At 39.2% G+C, this 17505-nt stretch overlaps 1 protein-coding gene across 3 annotated transcripts in view; it reads left to right on the forward strand.

Moving 5' to 3' along the window:
* Window positions 1-17505, forward strand: part of rapgef5a (Rap guanine nucleotide exchange factor (GEF) 5a) — a 162451-nt gene that overhangs the window by 19268 nt on the left and 125678 nt on the right. For all 3 annotated transcript variants that reach the window (XM_020530166.2, XM_048613850.1, XM_020530167.2), the window contains exons 3-5: window positions 1832-1938; window positions 5114-5235; window positions 13590-13761. In XM_020530166.2, coding sequence (XP_020385755.1) covers window positions 1832-1938; window positions 5114-5235; window positions 13590-13761 — 401 coding nt within the window. The remainder of the gene's footprint in view (window positions 1-1831; window positions 1939-5113; window positions 5236-13589; window positions 13762-17505) is intronic.

Here is a 17505-nt window from a genome sequence, read left to right on the forward strand (position 1 = left end):
AGCAGCTGTCCAATGTACCACAATTTTCTCCCCTTTTACCCTAAAAATCAGTTATTTTCTAATACATTTCATACACTTTAAGGTTCTTGTGGAATTTGAGTCTGTCCCCTTTCCAAGTAGTGCATTCCTGATCATAACAACACTTTTGTGTGAAATGATTTCTCCTCATTACCCTTCTCATTGGTTTAAAATAATTAGCACATTGATAGCCTCTGGTGATCAAACTACTTGCCACGGGCTTTATTTCTGAATTCAAAATGACTTCTACTTGCCAGTGATTTGGTTTCTACTTTCTCTATCAAAAGCTTGCAAACTCTGAAAATTCACTTGCGTCTATCTTGACCTTTTCTGCTTTTAGCATAATTCCAACTTCATAGTGGCAGTTCCTCATCCTTAAGATTATCCTGATGCTTCCCCTCTATACATTCCAAGGGCCTAGCATCATCCCTAAAGTATACTGCCTAAAAATTATCCAATGTTTCATGAAACTAATTCAAACCAGTGACAGGTAAAAGTTTGGGATGACTTCACAGTTTCTCTATTCAGTGGCCTTATTTACAAAGCCAATTATCTAATCTGTTTTCTTAACAGTTTTAACAACTGGCTTTGACACTTTAAGGATTAGTGCTCCCTTGCAAAGTCATTTAGGTTAAACTGCCTCTCCGTCTTGCTTCTCACAAGATGCATCCTTCAAATTTACACTCATTAAATTGCATCTGCTATGTGTCTGCCCAATTTACCAGTCTGTCTACATCCCTTTGAAGTCTGTTATTATCCTGCTCGCTACTTAATTATTTACCAAGTTTGGTATTATCCATTAACATTAAAATTATACTCTATAGACCGAAGTCCACGAATAACAACGAAGGTAATCGTCCTAACTCCAATCTCTGGGGGAACTACATTACAAACTTGTTTGTAGTCAGAAATACCTCCATTCTGCCCCATTCTATGCCTCCTGTCTCTAACTTAACTATATTACCAAGAAGTCAACAAGGTACTTCAATGATGGACCTAACAGCTGTTGTGATCCGCTTTTCAAAACTTTCCACTACTGAAAAAGGCGCAAACTTCCAGTGACCCAATGATCAGCAGAATGTAACTTGTGAAAACAGCATTTATTTAAAAAAAGATTCTGTGCAGCTGGTGAAGGAGAGTGCATCCCATGTAACCTGTTCCTGAGCCTTACCTGAGGATTGCTGCCAATGTAGCAAGGAGACTAGATTTTAAGTGCTTTGCCCAATGAGTTGTTTGTCAAGGTGTGATCAATGATGGGGAGTCCGCTGAGGAGGCTGAGTGTCAATTACTATCACTCCTGGAGCCTCCTGCTTCTGGTCCAGGTAATTCGCACCATCAGGCATCAGTCCCAACTGTAAATAGAAAACTTTGGTTTGATGAGGAATTAATTTTAGTAATAACATATGAAATATGTTGTGTTTAATACGATCTTGCATTATCTTTACAAAGTGTTAAGCTGGACGAAATTGATATCCAAGGATAGTTGTATTCTCATCCAATGCTCTGTTGTAGATTTTGATCTGTACAGGAGACCAAAGGTGGACATTGTTATAATGATGTTCTTCTGCAGGAGAGACAGTGAAGTCCTTCTGCATCTGACAGAGAATGTGGTTACACAAACCAGACCATTAAATGAAGTATGCAGATATTGACATTGGGCATAGAGGTGGTGAGGGAGAGTATAATTTTTTTATACTTTGGGCTTACTCCAAATATTTGAGTTTCTAAAATATCCAAGCTATGTTGCATTCTTGTTACAGATGTGAATGATGTTCTGCCACCATATCAAATTCTTTAATTCTTTCTATCATAGATATATTCTGAAATTATTTGCTGTGCAGGGAAAGTGCTGAGAAAGAACTTTCTGAAACAAGCACCTCATCTTGTAAAAGATCGTGTGACCACCAGAGGAAAATGCATGTAAGTTTTTAAAATAAAAATCAGTCTGTGAAGGTGGCTGGGAATGTCTAAGTTAAACATTTATCAGGGCAAAATATAACAAATACATTTCCCACACTTTTTTGCAGCATCTACAGGAGAAGAAAGAATCACAAGTTGGGATAAAAATTAAAAACTGATTTATCATAGTTGTCATGTCTTTAGATTACAGCAAATAGAGTAGGAGATATAAGCCTGGCAGAGGTAATTGAGGGATTATGTATAATCAAACTGATAGCACACATTTCCATCCTGAACTCAATCAAACACAAGGAAATATGTTGTCAGCCTTATTCAGACTAGCTTGACATGCTTTCTTAGGAATATGATCCTAACCCAATTCCTAGCGTACACAAAACATATAAATGTTCCAAATGTCACATTTAATTAGCAGTAAAGTGGTGGCAACACATTTTCTGCTAGTTTGTATTAATATTATCAATGCAGAAGAGGTGGAAATCGGTCAAGCAAGTTGCAAAAGATTAGAATATGAAGCATGAAGTTATATCCAACATCATCTGAATTTTCATCTTTACTACCCAAAATTTCATCACAAGATGTGAAAACATGGATAGACAAGCAATTCAATGCTTTGTTGAGTTAGTGGATACTTTAATAAGAACTGAAGGAATAGGAACAGGAATAGAATATTTGGCCTCGGTTTTTCTCCCCCCGTTCAACAAAAACATGGTTGGCGTTTTACCTCAGCTCCACTCTCTGCCCACTCTGCATATCCCTTGACTACCTGAGATAAAATGTCTACAGATCGCAGACTTGACTATACTCAATAATGGAGCATTCACAGCTCTGAGGTAGAAAACTCAAAGATTCACTGTCCTTTGAAGTAAGCAAACTTTTCCTTATCTCAATCTGAAATAATTGGCCTCTGTGTAGATTCTCCAGCTAGAGCGACAACATTCCAGCGTTTAGCCAGGCAAATCCTTCACTATTTTGATATTGCACTCAATAATGTGATATGTGTATTATCATATTAACCACTTGGTATGTGTCCCACTTGATATTCAATTTTATTGAGGTCATTGGAATAGGAGAGCGGTCTGAGAATAGGCAGTTGATCCAATAAATCTACGTGTTATCATTGAAGATGTGCTTTGATTGCAATGAATTTCACTGTCACAACATGATGCATGAGGAAATATAGTTTCTCCAATCATTTGATCTGTACATAAGCACCAGATCGTTGCCATGGTCATTCTTAGTTAACAAGCAGCAAATATGATGACGTCTTTGGGTGAAGAATTGGGCAGTTTAACACAAGGCCACATGACTGACAGATATGTCATCAGTGGCTTTTGTTAATCTTGAGCAATTATGTCTAAATAGTCAATAACAATTGAACTTATTGCTCTTGTGCAATAAACAGCCTCTTATTAAGTAAGACAAGTAGCTCTTTCTGAGACTCAACAGTGGTGTAGCCTCCATCACTACGAATTAAAAGATTAGGGACAATGATTGCTGACAGCGCTAAATCACAACCACAAGCTGCCAGTGGTTGGTAACCCAGAGCAGGCTACTGCTGACTTACTTTTGCCATCACTGCATTTGGAACAAAATTTGCACACAGAAAGTGGGTGTTGATGGCATTTATTATGCATCTCTAGTTGTCCTAAAAAAAAAGGTGGCAGTGAGCTCCTTCTTGAACTGCTGTAGTTTTTGAAATGTAGAAAAAACAGTACTGTTGGGAGGGAGTTCCAGGATTGTGATCCAACAAAAGTGATATGGTTCAAAGTCAGGGTGATGTTTTTGGAGGGGAACTTTCAAGTGATGGTGGTGGCCTTCACCCCTTTCTCAATTTTCTGCTCTCTTTCCAGAAGTGCCTCTAAGTCTCAATATGAGCCAAAATTTATAAAGCAAAATTTGTAAATGCAAGTTGTGCTGGGGTACCTGGCTTTCACTTTCAGCTTTCCTGTTTTATTCTGCTGAGGCCCAAGGGCAAGTTTACATTAAGTTTAGAATCTTTCCATTCTGGCGCACTCTTGAGGCCTCTTCTAGAGTACTGTGTCCAGTTCTGATTGCCCTGTTATAGGGACGATATTATTAAGCTGGAGGGGGTGAAGAAAAGATTACCAGGATGTTGCTTGGAATGGAGGGTTTGAGTCGTAAGGAGAGGCTGGATGGGCTGAGAGTTTTTTTACTGGTGTGTAGAAGGTTGAGGGGTGACCTTTATACAGGTTTATAAAATCGTGAGGGGTATAGGTAAGATGATTGGCAGATGTCTTTTCCCTAGAATGGGGGAATTTCAAGATTAAGGGGCATATTTTTAAGGTGAGCGGAAAAAGATTTTAAAAAAGACATGAGGAGATTCTTTTACACAGAGTGGTTCGTGTGTGGAATGAATTCCTGAGGACATGGCAGATGTGAGTACAGTTACATTGCTTAAAAGACATTTGGATAAGTAAATAAATAAGGAATATTTGGAGGGATATGGGCCAAGCACAAGCAAGTGATACTCGTTTACTTTTGGGTATACTGTCAACATGGACTGGTTGGACCAAAGGGTCTGTTTCCACGCTGTATGACTCTCACTCTATACTATTTGAAGTGAGCTAGGCCTGATTGAGGGGATTTAGGCCTTCATGTTGCATACTATCAATTAGTTTCCCAGCTTAGTGGCATTCAACAGATCTCTATATTTACAAATGTACACACTTTGAACTTTATAATATATCAAGGGACAATTTTCTTTAAAAATTTATATGTAGAATCTGACTAGAAAAGAATAAAGAATTCTTTCTTCAGAATTCTTCAAAGCAGTTGCAAAGCTTTTTCAATTATTCCATGGAAGAATGTTCAAATCAGTAGCATTGCTAGGCAATATAGCATTGATCATTTTTCTTACTTATCTCTTTGATCTAAGGGTATAAATTCACAGGGTGTTTTGACCTTTTGTGATTAGCATGGAGTAATTAAATGCAAATAGTATCTAGCCCATTGAGGTTATTCAAATGTTTACACTTGAATCAGTTTGTGCTTTCCTATTCTCAGAATGACAATAAGAAAAAGTCTATAATGTAAAAGGCATGGGGAAAATACAGAAGAATAAATCTGCTAACCTCTCACAATAGGCACAAAACAAACTAAATTCGTGTGATATATACCCCTTTAAATTTGAAGTAAAAGTATTTTTTATCCCCAGGACCTGCTGTGTGGGTTTTGAAATGGTGGACTGGTTACTGGATCAATGTCCTTTCATCTATACGCGGACCAAGGCAGAAGGCATCTGGCAGATTCTGTTAGATCTGGGAATTCTATCTTCAGGTAAATGTGTGCTCAATGAATGAAATAGTTTTCAGAACTGAGGGATGTGCCAATTACACTCGCTTACCAATTTCATTCCAGCTTCAGCTTCTGGTTTCACAAAAGTGGGCAAATATTGACAGCTGGGCCACTTATGTGATCTAGTGGGAAATCAGTTTTATCTGTGTCGGAATTTTTTTTTAAAAAAGCACAAACTTATAGAAACATGGGAACGGGAATAATAATTCAGAATGTCAAACCTGCTCTGTCGTTTGATCAAGCACTTCAATATCTTTTATGCACACTCTCCACACGAGCCTTTATGCCATTGATATTCAGGAATCTTTCAATTGCTACCTTAAATATAATCAAACACTAGACTTTCACCACCTTCTGGGGTAGAAAATTCCAAGGATTCACAACTGTAAGTGAAGGCTGGGATGGTGAGGTTATAGAACATGTTTAGTGAGCATTAAGGTGCATAAATCCCCAGGGCCGAATAAGATGTATCCCAGGCTGCTATGGGAGGTAAGGAAGGAGATTGCTGGGGCTTTGGTGGAGATATGTAATACCTCGCTGACAATTGGTGAAGTGCCAGATGACTGGAGGATAGCTAATATGGTTCCTTTGTTCAAGAAGGGCAGCAGGTATAGGCCTGGTAATCACAGACCATGTCATCTGATGTCAGTGGTAGGGAAATTATTGGGAAAAAGTGCTGAGGGGCAGAATTAATACTTGGAAAGGCAAAGGTGGATCAGGGATAATTAGCACAGATTTATTAGAAGGAGATCCTGTCTGAATAATTTGTGTTTTTTGAAAAGGTGATGAAATACACTGAGGGTGCTGTAGTTGATGTATTTTATATGGACTTCAGTAAGGCTTTTGGTAAAGTCCCACATGCAGGACTGATCCAAAAGGTAAAAGAGCCCATGGGATCCAAGGTAACTTAGCAAATTGGACCCAAAATTGGCTTACAAATAGGAGGCAAAAAGTGACGGAAGGATGCTTTTGTGATGGGAAGCCTGTGACCAGTGGTTACCACAAGGATCAGTGCTGGGACCCTTGCTATTTGTTAAATTCATTAACGAATTGGATGTGAATGTAGAAGATGAAACGAAAATTGTTAGTATTGCTCATAGTGAAGAGAATGGTCTCAGGCTATAATTTGATATTGATCAGTTGGTAAATTGGGCAGAGTAATGGCAGCTAGAATTTAATCCTGGTAAGTGTAAGGTGATGCATTTTAGGAGGTATAACTTTAGAAGACTTTAATTTTAATCTTATACAATCCCGCACTTTCTTTGTCAGCCACAGTTGACTGGCTTTTTTGATTCCCTTGAAGGAATATATGGTAATCTATTTTTTTCCTTGAAGACTATCCACTGCCTATGTAAAGTAGTTTTCCAATCTGCCTCAGCCAATTTGTTGTGTCATGTCATCATTACTTCTCTTATTCAAATTTAACACTTTTGCTTCAGATTGAACTATCTCATTTTCAAAAATGGTGTAAAATTCTACCTTATGGAGGTCACATTCATATTTAAGCAGTAAGGCACTGGTTGGTCAACTGAGATTGCTTGCCATTGCAAACTCTCACTTTCCGCAGCTGGTTATAAAAAGAGCAGTGTCTCCGGTTTGTTTTGGGGCTGGGTAACATGGTGCCGCTGCACTTTTTGACTGGCTCTAAAAGGCTGGCATCATTAAACAAATGTATAGCAATGGATAGAAATGTAGCACAGGTGCCTTGCCGCCTTATGTGTATCTCTCCTATCCATTTCTATATATGATTTTATTTTTTTAACAGAGTCCTGTTTTCATTAACTCTTTTTTTTGCCAAATAAAGATAGTATGATTTCCTCTGACAATTTAAAAACAGATTCAATATTGACAAATTTTCCTCTCAACATACCTCTCTAGCACCAGTTTTACAAGTGATGCACATACATAAGAACAAAAAATATACCATATCTTGGTTTTACATCTGCTTACAGAATGCCATCAAGTTCAATCAGATTTATACTATATAATATGAAATGGCTACAAGTTCTAAAGCCACTGCACTGTAATGGGTGCTTACATGATGGAAGCCTTTAGTTTGTTAAAAATTAATTTATGTGACTTCAGTTTCGCGAGCTAGGCCAGCATTTATTGCCTATCCCTAATTGCCTAAAGGGCAATTAAGAGTCAACCACATTGCTGTGAGTCTGGAGTCGTTTGTAAGCCAGACTCGGTTAGGATGACGGACTTTGCTCCCAGAAGGACATTACTGCACCCTTTTTTTTTACAACAATTGACAGTGATTACATAGCTGCCACGAGGCTAGCTTTTTATTCCAGAGTAACTGCAATTCACTTGCTCTCACCTCTATTATTTTCCACAAGGTCAAGGCATAAATTACATGGGTGTGTATAGCGTCAGCTGTAGTGAAAGCCTTTGAAACAGTTTAAGAGATATAATGGATGCATGCTTAGAAAAAAATAAAACGTGGTAAAGGACAGAGGGCATTTATTCAGAAAATTTAAAAAAAATCACTAAGGCTACTGGAATTTCTGACGACATTATCATGGTGAAAAGGGCTGATATTAGGTAATTTTCACAATGTCCATAGTGGGTGCTGTGGTATCACCTCAATTTATCTGCTGTAGAGGTAGGCAATTTATCGACTCCATCGGCAACACTCATTGTGTTCAGGTGATGATTTTGGATATTTCAGAATGTACCTTGAGTTCTGTTATTAGAATGCTGAAAAGTAAATGTTTGCAAATTAAGTAGATTTGTAAGGATAGGCAATGGTGGTGACACTACAAGAATGATTAAAATTTCAAAGTGTATGTTCCCAACTGAAAATAATCATCATGATCCATCAACGTATGTGCAGATACATCCATCATGTCATATTAACCTGACATTAAATTTTAAACCATTTTTAAGATTTGGGGAAACACAACAACAATTATAATCAAGCTGTAAATTTCTTTGTGAGGGAAATCCCTGGTTCAATTAAAGTACAACTGATAAATTGTCAGGCACTAAATGTGTTGGGACCAGTCTATTTAACAGACAGCAAAGGTGCCACTTCATGGACTGTTACTCTGTTTTCTTGGATCTTACAACTAGTTTAAAGTGTAGTGTATGAAGTTGTTGTGGTCTGGTTACTTGTTTCCTGCTTAGAACAACTTTTGGTTTGACAGACACAGTCCTTTTACCAGAATCAGTCAGGTCTCGCCTTTCATACTCATGGACTGCAACGCTCTATTTAGTGATTGTGCTGCCCATAATGCAGCCATAAATTTTCTGTGTCATTATTTGACACCTTGGACCATGACATGTTTTTATTACTTTACTCATCACTGACTGCAATAGTAATGTAAATTGTAATCTGAGACAGTTTGAAGTGAAGACAGTAGTTGTATCTTTTAGGTGCAAACTACTGAGTGAACAGCCCTTTCAGCCTAAAATGCTTGTGATACTAGAAGCAGTAGCTTTGTATTGACTTGAATGAAAAGATATTCAATTCAAGTGGTTTCCCGGTTTAAGCAATTTCTTGGTTTCAATGTAGGGACTACTTTGATTTTCTGAAAAATAATTGACAATTTCTAAGAGTAATTTACACTTTTGTAGAGTGTATCATATTGAGAAAACTCACCATGCAGACTTGCAGCAGACAGCTATTGTTGAACTCGAGATAGTAGGAACTGCAGATGCTGGAGAATCCGAGACAACAAGGTGCAGGGCTGGATGAACACAGCAGGCCAAAATGTTGAACTGTTTATTTCCATCTCCCCAAAAGAGAAAGCAAACAATTAAATGCTTAGATCTTGCAATATACTATGCTGTCTCTCCACTTGGAAAAGAAACAGAGTGCACATCCCTGGACACTATGGGCAACTTGGCATGGCCAATCGATCTAACCTGCACATCTTTGGACGGTGGGAGGAAACCGGAGCACCCAAAGGAAACCCACGCAGACATGGGGAGAATGTCTGTGTGGAATCTGCGCATTCACCCAAGGCTGGAATCAAACCCGGGTCCCTGACACTGTGAGGCTACAGTGCTAACCACTGAGCCACCAATGATGTCCTCTCCTCTGCCCCTTGAGGCCTCTGCGCTGGTTTCCCTGCTATGGCCCCAGCTTCTTCCAGGTAGCCCCACTGGGTTTCAGTGGCCTCTCATTGGAGGGTACAAGGAAAATCTGGAGGAGAGGCTTTACGTGGTATTTGGCACTTTGCTACACTTCCCAAATAACCAATCTTGATTAGAAGCCCCAGATAATAACTCCCCCTAAATGAATCCCTCAAACAGAACCTCCCAATTAATTCACATGTAGTAAGCCTCTCCCCTAATAAACCCTCAATAGGGACTGAGTGCAAAATAATCAAAAAGGAATGTTTTATTATGAATGTACCTCTTATTGATGTCCAAGCCTCCATTTTGCTTTGCACAATTACTTTCTATATGTAACAAATACAAATAGGATCTCACAACATGTAGTGGGCCTTAAATTTGAGTTTCTGGATAACTGAGGTTCTCACAGAGCTCTTTGACCACTTGATGCACTCTTCACAGATTTCCAGGCTTCATTTCCTGTCTGGCAATGAATCTTCAAGCCTGGAGCAGATTCTGTTGAGTTTTGCAAGTGGGAATTTCTGTTCTTGCCATATTAGGAATCCCTGGCCATGATGCTTACTGTCTACTCCAAGTAAAGGAAATGCTTAAAGTATACATGGAAGGCATCCGGTGCTCAGGAGAGCATTAGGGAGGGCAACTGCTGAATTATTACAGTATTTAGCAGAATCACCAAACATCCATTCCACTGTTACTGGCCTCCCTAAGAACTGTAACACCAATCATAGCTACTGTGTAGTAAATTGTTTTTGAAACTTTTACAAGGAAGGACAATAACTCAATGAGCCCGAACATACTATTATTGTGCTGACTCTTTTATAAAGGATAAACTCACTCTAGTACCTTTTTAGTGCCCAGCCTATGATTAGTTTAGTGTCTGACCCTGAGCTTCAGTCTTATTGGCCTGTATAGTCATTTGCCAAAGAGCTGATTTTCTGTTAAGAATGAAAGATTTAATTACCAGTTGTATTGGAAAGAGAAAGAATAAACATATTATAACAAGCATGAGAGGGAATATTGTCACAAGTGGTTAGACGTCTATAACCAGTTGTATCTTTCCATTTTTCCTTGGTGAAGGAAGAAGCCACCTTAATTTGGTATCACCCATCTCTAAAAGAAAATACATCAGCAATATTAAAAGAGGCCAAGAAATAAACCATGTTTAAAAAATATTGAAACAAGTTTTTAAAAAAAACATGAAAACCGCTAACCTCATTGAGAATTATCAACCTGGGAAAATAAATGTAGAGGAAGAGAAAATAAATTACATGTTCAGCTTTTGTAACAGAAATAAATAATTTTGTTTCCTGTAAGATGTGTTTTTCTTCAGAACACCGTCTGAGCAAATTGATCTTTTCTTCTGCTAATTGAGGTTCATGGTCAGGTAAACAAATCATAGGCTGGGCAATAAAGGTACTTGGAGAAGTATGTTTTATGGTTATTATGCTGACCGTTATACTTTTCTACTCATTGATTTATTGTCATTCATATGAAAAAAAAATTTAATACCACTGCAATGTAGAGGTGGTTGGTAGTGGGCCAGTGTTACAGATTACTCAGGGAATCCGAGTTGTTGTGGTTTCATGCAGGTTGTAGTCTGGATCTATGGATAGTGAACGTTGAGCCCTCTGTTCTTTCCAATAATGGCCAACCAGAAATTTGTCTTACTCTTGCTGGCCACCATTCACATGTGTTGGAAGGACTTACAGGTTGGTATCCAACAAATTTTACCATGTTATGGACACACCTTCCAAGGCCATCAAGTCCTGGGGTGGGAGTCAAATCAAATTTCCTGCCTCGGAGGCAGGGATGATACTCACTGCACAATACTTGTCCTTGAGATTGATAATAGAGCCCTAGAGCCATACAGTATAGAAACAGACCGTTCAGTCCAACTTGTCTGTGCCATCAGACATCTCAATCTGACCTAGTTCCAATTGCCAGCATTTGGCCACTGTCCCTCTAAACTCTTCCTATGCATATACCCATCCAGATGCCTTTTAAATGTTGTAATTGTACCTGCCTCCACCACTTCCTCTAGCAGCTTGTTCCATACATGCATCATGCATTGCACAAACAAGTTGCCCCTCAGGTCCTTTTAAAATCCTTCTGCTCTCGTCTTAAACCTATGGCCTCTAGTTTTAAACTCCCCTACCCTCTGAAAAAGACCTTGGCTATTCACCCTATCCATGCCCATTATGATTTTATAAATCTCTATAAGGTCATCCCGCAGCCTGTGCACCAGGGAAGAATTGTCCCAGCCTATTTAGCCTCTACCTATAACTCAAATCTTCCAGTCCTAGCAACATCCTTCTAAATCTTTTCTGCACCCTCTCAAGTTTAACAACATCTTCCTAACCATGCCTCCTGCATTCACATCCAAATCATTTATATAAATGATGAAAAGCAGCAGACCTAGCTTTGATCCTCATGGCACACCTTCATGATGACCTGAGTCAGTGTGGGAATAGAACCCACACTGCAAGCCATCTAAGTTAAATGATTCCTGTTGGAGTACACAAGCTCTGTGGTTCTCTATTCTGCAGCAGATTACACAAATGACTCACTGTTTTATTCTTTCATGGGATACAGGTGTTGCTGGTAAGGCCACCATTTGTGGTCCATCTCTAGTGGCCCTCGAACCAGGTGGCTTGCTTGTTTAGCCAATTCAGAGGCCTGTTAAGAGGCAATCACTTTGTGGGTCTAGAGTCGCATGTAGACCAGATTAGATAAGGGATGATAGATTTCCTTCCCTATAGTGAACCCGAAGGGATATAGTTTCATGGAGACTAGTTTTTGGCACTCTAGATTTATTAATTATGCCACATTGGAATTTGAATCCATGTCCCTAATTACTAGACCTGTGACATTACTACTATGCCACCACCTCATCATTGAGAGGCTGTCTCGTGGGATGATACCAAGAAGCACAAAACTTCAGTCCTCTCTTAGGAATAACAACATTCATTGTCTGACCACTGGCCATCTGTTAATGCCTTAGCTGGTGCCCCTCAGCCTGTCAGGCTGCTATCCATGCCAAAATGATACTGTCAGAAGCTCAGCCTTGAAGGTCCAGAGCAACTTAAGGTGGTCTTGCAAGGTCATGTGTTGTTTTCCCTCCTGAAAATCAGCAATCTTCCATCAGCCACAATATAGCCACTCAGGTAGAACAACACATGCGTGTGACAACAGGCAAAGTGACCAGCAGGTCTTCACTAAAGGCCTCTGTTTAGCATCTCATCTGAAAAATGAGCTCCTCCTGAGGCAGCATTTTTCTCAGTACTGCCTTGCATCTATTAAACTAACAAAATATTGCGAGAAAGAAGAGCATTGGTTAAAAATAGTGGCAAAATCTAACTGCCCTAATCTCAGTTATACTCAAGACATTATGTCATTTCCTTCATTTGGATGTTCAAGTAGCTGGAAATAGTCATTTTTATGAGAGTGAAGTGCGATTTGTACATCTGTAATGTCTCTTCATTTCTTTCATCACTCAAGGAGAATAAATTCCCTACTATGACTGTTTGTAGCGTTTACAGTTCATGTTGGCATTGCCTTGCTTATTAAATTTTACTAGGAAAGAAATGGCAGGAGTTTCATTGGCCTTTATTCACCCAAAGCATCATTTTCATTTGAATTTCAGAAGAACGTGGACTATATCGAGCCTTCACTTTGCATCCCTGCAGATGGTGATGTAATTCCCTTTCAACTGCCATTGTTCAAAAAATGGCACATTCAGGAACACTCATACATTACAATTTCTTTATCATGTGATGTTGATGCAGTTAAAAAAATATTATTTTAGATCAACAACAATAATGATCTGAATTCATACTACATAAATTAAGTGGATTTTCAGAAAGTGAAAGAACATTAAGCACCTTGTTTCATATTAACTTGGAGATATAAGATCTTATTTAATAAATCTCTAGCAATGCTGTATAATTACAAAAATTAAATTAAGTGGTGGCATATGTGGCCATTGTGTTGGATTTTAGCTCTAAGTTTTTCTCTCAAGCCAGATATTTTTTTTTCCAAGGTGATATAGTCTCTTTAAACGCTCCACTTGATTGAACTAGAAACATTTCCATTTTCTGTAAGGAAACAGCGTACCATCCACTTTCTACTACTACAGTCGGCAGACCAGGCCACTACTTAATAATACTTTATTTAAGTCTTTAAAGCTTGCACTGTGAGATTCTCACAGCACAAATCACTGAATAATGTCACAAATTATCCTTTTATTTCAGTGATGGAAAATCAAGAGAATTTTCAGGATAAAGACATCATCTACCAGTTTTCAAATGATGAATATGATGATCTGGCCTGTCCCTTCAGGAAGGAAGGCGAGTGGAAAAATGGTGTAAGACTGCTCGGCCACATAGTTCCTTATGTTCAATCCAGAACAAATCTGCAAGTAATGTTAGTATATCTTATTACTTTTCTGTAATAATTGTCCTCTTTTTAGAATGACTTTGTATGACAACAAGGATAAAGTGGGTGAAACAGAAGGAAACATTATTTGTAATTTTGAGTGAGAATTTAAAACAGCTAATATCTAATCGGCTGCCTGCTTATAAATCTCTTCCACTTTTCACTTCCATTGAAGCTTGCGATCTGTTCAGTGTTGGATACTCCACAAGCTCAGTTTTGTATGCTATTTAACTTGGGTTAACTTGCCCTTAACAGAGAATGATTTTAAAGGGACTGAAAATATAAGCTGCTCTGCATTGCAGCTTAAAATCTACAAAGATTTTGCTGGCTTGAATTACTTTTTGCACCTGCACATGCTGCTTCACTGAGTAAGTTAAAAGATTGCCAGAGGAGAAAAATCAGGCAACTTTAAATAAATCATTGCAAATGGATGATGTTGATAAAACAAACATTGCAATCAAGATTGTAAATAGCTAAATCCGCCTGATGTCACCAAAACAAATATACTTGTTGACGAACATTGCTACGACTTATTCTACAACTGGAGATCAGGAAATGGGTGAGTCTTATATGAAAAGTGCACATGTTGTGACTTGCAAAAAGGCAAAACCAGCCTTTTGTTTGAGTGACATTTGGAAAGGGCGATTAGATTTGGGTGTGGTGTGTGTGTGTGTGCATTGCAACAGTGAAGGTGAAGAAATACTAGTGGAGGGGTGGAGAAACTAGGGCAGGGTTGGGGGTATGTATTACATTGCTGGAGGTGGGTGGCTCAGGAGAGAAGGGAAAGAGCTGATGAGAGAGGAGGGTGGAGCTGGTTAGAGCTGGGGAGCCGCATGGAGGCCCATGGAAAGCTAGCTCAGAGTTATAAGGGAAGAGGGATGATGAGAATTGAGAAGGTTAAAGAAGAGGATGGGTACTGCAACTATAGACTCCTGGGAATAGGGAGAATTCAAACATGAGATAATGAGAGTCCAGACACAGTATGTTCCTGTTAGGGTGAAAGGCAAGGCTGATAGGTGTGGGAAATGCTGGATGACTGAAGAAATTGAGGTTTTGGTTAAGAAAAAGAAGGAAGCACATGTCAGCTATAGACAGCAGGGATCGAGCGAATCCCTGAAAGAGTATAAAGGCAGTAGGAGTGTACTTAAGAGGGAAATCACGAGGGCAAAATGCGGACATGAGATCGCTTTGGTAAATAGGGTTAAGGAGAATCTAAAGGATTCTACAAATACACTAAGGACAAAAGGGTAACTAGGGAGAGAATAGGGCCCCTTAAAGATCAGCAAAGTTATCTACGTGTGGATCCACAGGAGATAGGGGAGATACTAAACAAGTATTTTGCATCAGTGTTTACTGTGGAGAAGGATATGGAAGATATAGGACATGGGGAAATAAAAAGCGACATCTTGAAAAATGTCCACATTACAGAGCAGGAGGTGCTGGATGGCTTAAAACACATACACATGGATAAATCCCCAGGACCTGATCAGGTGTATCCCAGAACTCTGTGGGAAGCCACAGGAGAGGTGCTGGAAGACTGGAGGCTGGCTAATGTGGTGCCACTATTTAAGAAAGGTGGTAAGGAAAAGCCAGGGAACTATAGACCGGTGAGCCTGACATCGGTGGTGGTTACATTGTTGGAGGGAATCCTGAAGGACAGAATTTGCATGTATTTGGAAAGCAAGGACTGGTTAGGAATAGTCAACATGGCTTTGTGTGTGAGAAATCATGCGTCATTAATTTGATTGAGTTTTTTGAAGAACTAATGAAGAGGATTCATGAGGGCAGAGCCATAGTTGTGATCTATATGGACTTCAGTAAGGCATTCAACAAGGGTCCTCATGGTAGACTGGTTAGCAAGTTTAGATCACATGGAATACAGGGAGAAGTAGCCATTTGGATACTGAACTGGCTTGAAGGTAGAAGGCCGAGGATGGTGGTGGAGGGTTGCTTTTCAAATTGGAGGCCTGCGACCAGCAATGTGCCACAAGGATCGGTGCTGGGGCTACTGATTTTCATCATTTATGCCAATGATTTGTATGTGAACATAGGAGGTATGGTTAGTAAGTTTGCAAATGACATTAAAATAGTTGGTGTAGTGGTCAACGAAGAAGATTACCTCAAAGTACAATGGGATCTTGATCAGATTGTCCAATGGGCCGAGAAGTGGCAGATGGAGTTTAATTTAGATGAATGTGAGGTGCTGCATTGAACAAAGACTTTGGAGTGCAGGTTCATAGTTACTTGAAAGTGGATTCACAGGTAGACAGGATAGTGAAGAAGGCATTTGGTATGCTTGCCTTTACTGGTGAGTGCATTGACTATAGGAGTTAGGAGGTCATATTGCAGCTGCACAGAATATAGTTAGGCCACTTTTGGAATACTCCCTGCTATAGGAAGGATGTTGTGAAATTTGAAAGGATTCAAAAAAGATTTACAAGGATGTTGCAGGGATCGGGCGGGTTTGAACTATAGGGAGAGGCTGAATAGAGTGGGGCTATTTTCCCTGGAGTGTCGGAGGCTGAGGGGGTGACCTTACAAAGGTCTATAAAATCATGAGGGGCATGGATAGGATAAAAAGTCAAGGTCTTTTCCCTGGGGTGGGTGGATCCAAAACTAAAAGTAATGGTGGAGGCTGGTACAATTACAACATTTAAAAGGCATCTGGATGTGTACATGAATAAGAAGGGTTTAGAGGGATATGGGCCAAATGCTGGCAAATGGACGAGATTTATTTAGGATATCTGGTCAACATGGACGAGTTGGACCAAAGTGTCTGTTTCCATCTGTACATCTCTATGACTGTATGTAAGGTAGATGCCAAGTGTGGAAAGGGGAAGAATTAAAAACCATGGAAGACAATGTAATGTGGTTAGAATGAGTAGCACTCTCATCTCAGCATCAGAAGTCTCTAGTTTCATGTCCTACACCTAGTCTTGAGTAGCACTGGAGCCACCATCAAACTGATGAACAGGACTTTGGTAGTGGTAGTGTGACAGTGACTAATTACAGTCAGTGATCAGATTACTATTGAAAAAATTATTAGAATGCCACGTATACCAACAACAGCTTGCGTTTATATACTACTGTTATCATTGTAAAATGCTTTAAACAGCTTCACAGGGGTAATTGTCAAACAAAATTTTACCCCAAACTACTGAAAGAAGTGTTAGGACAGGTGATCAAAAACCTGGTGAACAAGTTGGTTTTAAGGTGTCTTTAAGGAGGAGAGAGAGGTGGAGACTTTGGAAGGAACAAACATAGGAATATCGCATTTTAACATAATTGATAAGAATATTTGAAAGCAAATTTCAACAGGATATGTGACCCATGAACCAATTACACTTACAGTTCTTTGAACACCATTAATGTTTCCCATGTTAAACTTTTTGTACATTTTCCATCAGCTGGGAATGATATGATTTAGTGATTGTTGCTGAAAAATGTGTAGTTAACTCTGCCTAGCATAGTAACATGCCCAAGGAATAGCTAGATGTGCATTGCTGGAATTCAACATTTAGGTTTTAGAAAATAGTTTTTCCACCTAGTAATTTTAGTAACATGTGAGTATAACTGATATGTGATTCAAGCAGTTAAGGTTCTCACTGAAATCAGGATATCATAAAGTGACCGGTAAGATATCTAGAAATGTCTGAATAACATAACCTCTTAGGTGACATATCAGAGACTGTTAGTGCCTGTAGAAATCTAGCGCAGCTGAAGCTGTCATCT

This window comes from Rhincodon typus, chromosome 2 (genome assembly GCF_021869965.1).
Source record: "Rhincodon typus isolate 14 chromosome 2, sRhiTyp1.1, whole genome shotgun sequence".
NCBI classification, from domain to species: domain Eukaryota; kingdom Metazoa; phylum Chordata; class Chondrichthyes; order Orectolobiformes; family Rhincodontidae; genus Rhincodon; species Rhincodon typus.